The sequence below is a fragment of the Echinococcus granulosus genome (assembly GCF_000524195.1).
Source record: "Echinococcus granulosus chromosome Unknown EG_S00230, whole genome shotgun sequence".
Taxonomy (NCBI): Eukaryota; Metazoa; Platyhelminthes; class Cestoda; order Cyclophyllidea; family Taeniidae; genus Echinococcus; species Echinococcus granulosus.
The window spans coordinates 31,239-39,184 of record NW_020170610.1 but is presented as its reverse complement, the minus strand read 5'-3'; the positions used below and the strand labels follow the sequence as shown (position 1 = coordinate 39,184).

General features: G+C 38.7%; 1 protein-coding gene across 1 annotated transcript; it reads left to right on the top strand. All coding sequences in view use genetic code 11, as the record gives it.

The window, feature by feature from the left end:
- Positions 1–2,900: 2,900 nt before the first annotated feature.
- EGR_10531 (Kinesin-associated protein) lies at positions 2,901–7,182 on the top strand (the record flags this gene model as incomplete). The annotated part of the gene is made up of 6 exons (XM_024499780.1): positions 2,901–2,965; positions 3,223–3,354; positions 3,393–3,547; positions 4,821–4,923; positions 6,928–7,012; positions 7,108–7,182. The coding sequence occupies 6 exons, from the start codon at positions 2,901–2,903 to the stop codon at positions 7,180–7,182; spliced, it is 615 nt and encodes a 204-aa protein (XP_024345806.1).
- Positions 7,183–7,946: the final 764 nt, after the last annotated feature.

Genomic DNA, 7,946 nt, shown 5'->3' with positions numbered 1-7,946 from the left:
GAAGACGAATAAGCGCAAATCTGGTGATGTGGTTAGCAGATTACGGGATATTGTTTTGAAAGCGAATCACTTGTCAGCAATCGAGGGTTTTAAATGTTTTTTAGATCTACCTAATACTAGCTGGATAGTGTTGTGGAATTCCCATCCATAAATATTACATTTCCGCGGGAACAGGAGGGGAATTTTGTTTGAGTATCTGCTTGACACTTTGAAATGACTCTATGCAAGCAGAGCAATGCAGGAGGAATAATGCATAAGTCAAGATACCACCTGCAACACATTCCACTGAATGGGTTGAGGGATCGGGTGAGAGGAGTCAAAGTGATACATGAGAGGAACTTTTGCAGTGCGGATATAGGATGGATTTATGTGAGAAGCAGTAGAAAATGCAACAGTTTGGTGCTCCAGATGATCTTACACATATTTTATGATGCACAGAAATCGGACAAGATGATTCTTTGCCAATATTCCACTGCCACTGTTACCTTTACTTAAATGTGACCATGCAGATTTGAGGAGAGGGTAATACTTGACAATCGCAGTCGTTGTAGGTGCCCCAAATTGTAGGCACTTCCCAAGGAAAAACAAAGTAGTTTTGCAATTAAGGCGAATTCATTTTGTTTAGTCATGCTAAAGCTGCTTAAACAAACTCTTTTCAGGAAAGGACTTTACATGGCTTTTGGAAATTAAATATCATGCAGGAGATTAAAACAGGTGGAGATAATGTAAAGGATCTCAGCAAATTCAAGTGAAATAGGCCCAAAGCTTGGTTTCTAATGTAACTGCCTCGAGTCTTTTGATTGTCACTGTTAAAAGTGACATTTGCCAGATCCCACTGAACAGAACTGCAATGGCACCTTCATACAGCTTTCCATAGTTTTAGATAGCCAACCCTTTCTTCAATTTTAGCTACCTATAAGAGTTTTAAATTTCTTCAATCTGGACAAATTTCGGGTCAGTTTATAATTGTGAGTGTAGCCTAATTTATCGGATTAAATGAGACTGCAGGTGATTCAAACCGCCTCTGGCACACAGGTATAAAAGCAGCTCAATCATTTGGAGGACTAAATTAGTAGGGCCATGAACAGTAAGGCGAGACCCCACAATATGATCCTAGAGGCTGCAGCCTGAGACTAATAAGTCTTGCAGCAATATTTGTTGAAAAGCACAATTCTGCAATAAGGTAGCCACGCAAAAGCATTCGCTGCAAAACCAAAACCAACTCTTCTCGAAGTTGTTTAGTCAATAGATATTAAATGATGTTACGAATCAAAAGTGTAGGAGGAAATCAGTGATTTCATCTACATGGTTATGATGGCTTATCTAATATCGCAACTATGCATAAATGGTTTTGCTTTAAAAGGTAGTATCATTTTTGGTGCTTCAGAAAGAGACGTGTCTAAAATGTTTTAGACATCGGCATTAGATTAGTTGTTAAGTAAAATTAATACCTTTATCTTTTATTTCAAAATTGTCAAGCAGGTATCATTTATCTTACACATTATATATTGTAATGAAGGAAATTCATCCATCACCTTGATAGATGTTAATTTGCATTTACATGGTTAAAATTATAGCTGTAACGCTTTTCTTAACTTCTTGTTTTGATTTCGCGAGCTTTTAGGGCTCTGTTTTTGTACTTTCACCAAAAAATAAATGCCCTTAGGACCAAACCAGTGGTCCCTCAGCCCTTCTGTACGTTGGCAGTACGCATCCTGTCCTGATACTAGACTTCTTTCGTCGTCAAAAAAGACTCTCAATGCTACAATAAATATTAGTTTTATTCAGTGCCGTTTGTAAACTACCCATTAAAAAGAGGACCAGAGGGATAAAGGACACTAATGATAAATTGTTACAAATATGTTAAGCGACTTAGGAGTAAATCATACCTCCAAACAGACCTGTTGCAGTCGAGTTCTCAAACTTCCACCACCAATGAATTACGCATATGTTTCGTGCCACTCGAGTGCGAGGGAGAAAAAGTACCCACAGAGGGGTGTGTGATAGCTATTTTAGAGTACGTAAATTTAAAATGCAGAAACTGCGATGAGACTTTCACAGCTGCGTAGGCAGAAAACGCCATTTTTGCAAGACATCACGAGTGAATAGACTGGCTGAGAACGCACACCGTAAAGCGTTTAAATAAAACCTTGAGCAGTTTCTGGTAGTGTTAGACGAAACAGAAACATAAGAATATACCAGCGTCTATAACGTAAAAGTTTTTTTTATTATTACTGATGCCAAATTGTGTATGACATTAAATATTTTCTGACTTACTTTTGGACATATCATACTAATATAGAGATATTCACAATTAAGTAAAGGCTTTATGTGTAGAGGTTGCAAAACGGTAGATCTGCAAGGCCTCTCTGAAGTTGTACTAAGCCATGGCATGATGGGAGGTGTATTTTAATACACTGTCTCTTGAATACACTCTTGGGTGACGGGCGGTTAGTTTAGGTCCGTTACGTGACCAAACTAGCATCAGCAACTACTGAGGAGTATACCAACTCCAATTTCCTTAAAACTTTGATAACTTGTAAGCTTTCGGCATCCTTTTGGGCTTAAAAGTGCCTTTTCTATTCAAACTTCCCTGTCATAGGGTATGAAACCAGAGTAGAGGACGATAGGCGTTGAAGGTGTAGCGTGTAGCGCAACGGCATCTGCGTGATACGAGGAGCTCACGCAGAGGGGTTATTAAGATTAACTGAAGTAAAATAAAATTTAGCTATAATCTAGTCTTTTGGTTAGTTTTGAAAAGGTATGTTTTAGTTGATAAAGACAAGCGAGTTTGTTCGGAAATTTAATAGATGTATATGGAAGTCATCCACAGCTAACGGACTAAAATAGAAAAGACAAGCTGGAAACGTTAATCTGCTATAATTTTCAATTTTTAGTGTATGGAGCTGGGTTTAGACACGATGAACAAGAAATCCACCAGTTCGAGCATATTCCCTTGTAAGATGTCTTAGAAGAGGCGAAAAATTAAGGGTATTCTTTTGGTCTTAGTAGTTTTTCTCATTACCATACTCTTTTGCCTCTTTAAGCAGCGTCGATAGCAGCATTTTAAGAAAGTACCAGACACCATTAATTCTGATTAAAACATCCTTAAGCCACCTTGTTTGCAGTTTCAATCCATTATTAAGTTAAATAAGTTTTTACAGTCTGAATTCTAAAATTGCACTAATTTAAGTCTATAACAATTCATCTTTAGTGATAAAGACGTGTACGCGATGTAAGCATCGATGTTTATTCATTCGAACAGGCCTTGGTTATTTGTTATCAAGCCGAAGTAACGATTCTAGGAGAATCTGGAGATCCAGTGATAGGGGATAAAAAGAAGTGTCAGAAGATGTAAATCACTTTCCACTTAAGCAGATTCATTCCCTCAGAATTCGGTTGAAGAATTTAAACGAACAAACAGATTTGAAAGCACTATCAGAACGGACGATCAAAAATTGTAGTCTAATAGCTCCATCGAGGCTTCCAGAAATTGAGCACCTTCTCAAGTATCTTCGTGACAGGACGCCTAAAGCAGTCGCTGCAGGTAAAATTGGCAAATTTTTGAATTCCTGTGCTTGTTATCGGTCTCATTTAGTTTGTGTAGCTTGATTAAAACTAAGGGATAGACGATTGTGGGTGGTCAGGGCATTGCTGCTCAGCCAATTACAAATATTTGGGATCTGCTAGGCATAAACAACAGATACCTGAAAAGTCCAAGTTGTTTATTGCATATTAGCAATTTCTCCACAAAGCAGCTAATGTCATCCATACCTCGCCAAACACTCCCTTCTATCAGAAATCGAAGCAATCACGTCAAAGACTATGTATTCTCACAGGAATCAGTAAAAGCTACGGTAGTCAGTGTTCAATTACTTTGAGAAACCAGTAAATCTTGAGTTGCATCTATTGAATGAATCGCACATTTCTTACTGCACTGCATAATTTTTTGACACATCATCAATAAACACAATTTTTTGTGTTTTGATGTATGGGTACAATATTCTCTAGATAAAAACAAAGGCATTGAGGAATTAGCTGGTCTCCTAGCATTCGCTCAGCCTTTGCTCATTCGACTAATACTGCGTCTGTTGTACAATCTTTTCTTCAATCAAGACCTACTACCTTCGATGAGGGTTCAAGTGCAGGAATCGCATACTTATCCCAATCCTATTCACCTCTGTAGCAGTAGTAAGGCATGGCAATCTGGAAGTCGATTTATTATTAGCTTACAGAAGAGCTGAGACACCGGAACCCCATACAGGATGCTATGCCAACGCTTGCAAAACCCCATTTTACAGCCTATTCCCCTTTTACACTTTAGCAGGTATTTCCAGTGAATGTCATGTGAGGGAACAAAAGTGGAATGATGAAGGCTGCAATGCATTTAGAGACTTCCTAGATTATTTAGCAAAGTGTCATTAGTAAGATCCATTTGTCAATTCCTACCTGGCGGATTGATCTGAAAAATTAATTTAGTAGAAGTGAAGTTTAAACCACCTTCTAAGGCGTGTTTGCTCAGATGTCATGAAGTTTATTAACACTTCTTTTTTCTCTGATTCCTACTTAAACCACACATGCTTTTCATTCTCCCGTCTTTCAGTCTTAAGGTGATATCATGTGTTGCTACTGCTATTGAAGCCTTCCACTTTTTGTTATCTTGCTTTTTAAATTTCCTAACTAAACTTCTGGGGCTTTCTTGATTCTCTGAATTACCATTTTTGTATCTGCTTATAATTCACAAATAGCGCCAACTAGATTAACGATATGAGTCTGTTTCGATGAGTGTTTTTGCCTTATATTTTTACAATGCATTCAAGATATACTAAAAAATGCCTGGAAAGAGGATGGTCCTCCCTTCGAAGGCCAGCTATTTTACCTTAGCAGCATCCTGGTGGAGTCCTCGAGCCAACTTTCGACAAGGTAGCTTCAAATTTGGTCGGTGAAATAATTGTTACTCAAGCTCCCTATGGCATGTTTAGCTCTTATAGATGCTGTTGGGTTTAGCAGCGTCCTTGCCGTTGCCACTGCCAAAGGGCTTTATTGTTCCGATAACACATAACACTTTTTGCTTTAAAACATCCTTCTTGGACTAATTTACATCTTTCTAGTTGTGTAACACACTTCTTGGGCAAGCTCAGGTAAAAAAATGGAGTACCTATATAGGAGGTTGGAATCGGTGCTGATATAAAACACTAGATCATGTTTTTTTAAAGCTTTCACACCACAAAAATTTGGGGCTTATTGGTGAGATGCTGGGTGCTTAGGTCAAGATCCAAGGTTTATATTTTACATCTGCGTTACTCAATTTTCTTGATAGACAGCAATACCTAGCTCAACTTCATTCTTCCCAAAGTCGAGTTCCTGACTGACAGATGATTGGGAATGATGGTCCTGGTACTGCATGGTTTAAAGACATTAATGCATAGCCAGGATTACAAGCTGTTTGTGCGTAGACCGTGGCATGCATTAACTGTAGTAGTGACACATATTGTGAATGATTAGAGACTGTGAAAATGGAGGGGGAAAACACACGTAGCGCATACTCAAAAGCCCGCCATATACATTCGTTCAAAATGTGGGTAAACTGTCATTAAGTGTTTTAATGTGGCGCAGTAGACCATTAAAAAGAGCTTTGAGGCTACTAGCATGGAGAGGAATGCAATCTATGAGTACCTGTGCATCCAAGTAGTTAAATGTAGTGTAATACAATGGTGGTATATCCCTCGGTATTGGTGAGGGGCCACTTTTGTACTTTGAATTAGCTCTCTTGTACCTTGCTGGACGAGCTGGCCTTTCGGACCATGCCAATAGCCCAGACACCTTCTCTGCGCTAAATATATATTCTGCTCGAGTATTTTGTCTTCTTTCGTCTTCAGGGAGTCTCGGGACGCTACGGTAGCCTCATCATCGTAACAGCTTTACCGAAAGAAGGGTAATTTTAATAAAAGGCAAAATCTGCCATAAAATTGGAGAGACAAATAAGTAACGTGTGGATCCAAAACATAAGGATGATTATCAAATGCACACTTACTCTAACCAAGGGCGTATTCCATTTTCAAGTAAACTCATGACATTTGAGAAATGAAGAACCTTGACAATATTACAAGCTGCTTGTCAAAATGCAGTAAGAAAAATATTAAACTCGTTTTTGACATACGAATGAATGTGGTTTTAATTTCTAAGATTACGGGTATATTTTCCAAGGCCGATCGTTCACTTTTCGAAAATGTTGACAGCAGCTCACGGGGACGGTTTCAGGTAAATGGTGCTTAAGCACCTAGTGTAGTTTCTAACTCTTCCATAATGTTGACAGAAAATTGTGTGTTAAAAATGTTTAACAGCATTTTTTACTTAGATACCTTGCACTTTTGGCACTTCTTGTTTGAAATATTGCATCAACTTTTAACTACGTCTATATCTATTCACGCAAAATAACATCACTGTTTACCACTCTTTGATAATCCTACGATTCTGTTTTTTGACGAAACCGGTCGTTACAACGATTTTCAGTCCCTTTTATGCATGGTTTGTCTCTCATGAATATCCTTTGGTCTTTCCGTTCTGCTAAGATTTTATCGAATCAGCCTTAATAAGCCTGCTTAAAGCAAAATTCCATAGCCCTATTTTTTGTTATTCTATGTAATTGTTCTCCACTTTTTAAAATGATTTGCTAAAAGATGTAGGCTAAAACTCATCAGAGAAAAATATTTGGTTAAATATTGCTCTTAACGCCGTTTTTAAAAACCTGGATCGCTTGGTTCAAATTTAGTTTTTAGTGATTTTAGCAACAGTTTGAACTTTTACATACTCGACAAGTCACTTCAAGATGATTATAAATTTTTTTCCATATTTTAAGGCATGGTATTGAATCAGTGCAATATGAACAAAATACTATCGGCCGTCTTCATGCTTATGCTGATCTAGTCCAAAGAAGGCCTTTACAACCTGGATTAACTTTTACCTTAAGCCCGCACGCGGTCTATTTATGAGTCCCATGACATATTTGAGTGTAATTTGGAAGTAAAGAATCTCTACACTGATTTGAGTGATGAAAAGCGCCTGATGAAACTGCTCGAGGCCATTTCTGATTTTTTTAACTTCTAGGCCTTAGATGAACTTCAGAATCTACCTCGTCGTCTTCCAAGCTGTGTAGACGCTGAAAACTTCCCGAATCCCTAGAAACGGGCTCAAGAATTGAATGATCGTCTGTTGATTTTGCAGAGTAAGTCAATCACAGATAAGTAATCAGTGGACACGGAGATGGCAAAGTGAGCAGGTAAGAATCATTAAGGAAGTGGGGCAAGAGTTGATCAATAAAGGGATAAATAGAGCCAATGCAAAGCAAAAAAGGATTTATAAAAGTCGAAGGGGTTATTTAATTGTATAGAAAAGATGGGAAAAAGTGAGATTGAGACGTTAAGAACCTCCAAACAATTCAGTGAGTTGAAAGAGGGAATGACGGTTGAAGATGTGTGCAAGGTCGTAATTGACAACCATCTTGTGTGAGAGATCCACCGTTGCATCGGCTCGAATCAGTGGTCCAAGTGCCCCTCTCTCACCCCGATGGCACAGCGTAGAATTGCCGAAACGGAATGACGTGAGACCAGTTCTCCCCGTGAGGCGGGCCCATTCGTGGGGCTTGATGAAGGAAGGCCGGTTCACCACTCGTACGAAACTCGATATGTCGCCTCTAGGAAAAAAGACAAAGCTCACTTTCCTTAATCTAGCTAACCATTTGGACGAAGGTAAACTCATGCATCGCAGTGCCGTGGAGGTGAAATGTCACATTACTCGTGTTTTATAAACTGCGATTCAATTCAGTCATCCAGGATACAAATTCTTAGGGACATTAGCACTGGTTATGTTGTAGTAAATGGATGTACAATCGTGCACTTGCCCTGGCCATAACCGAAGGAAAGATGACTGGCATAGTAACACTTTCA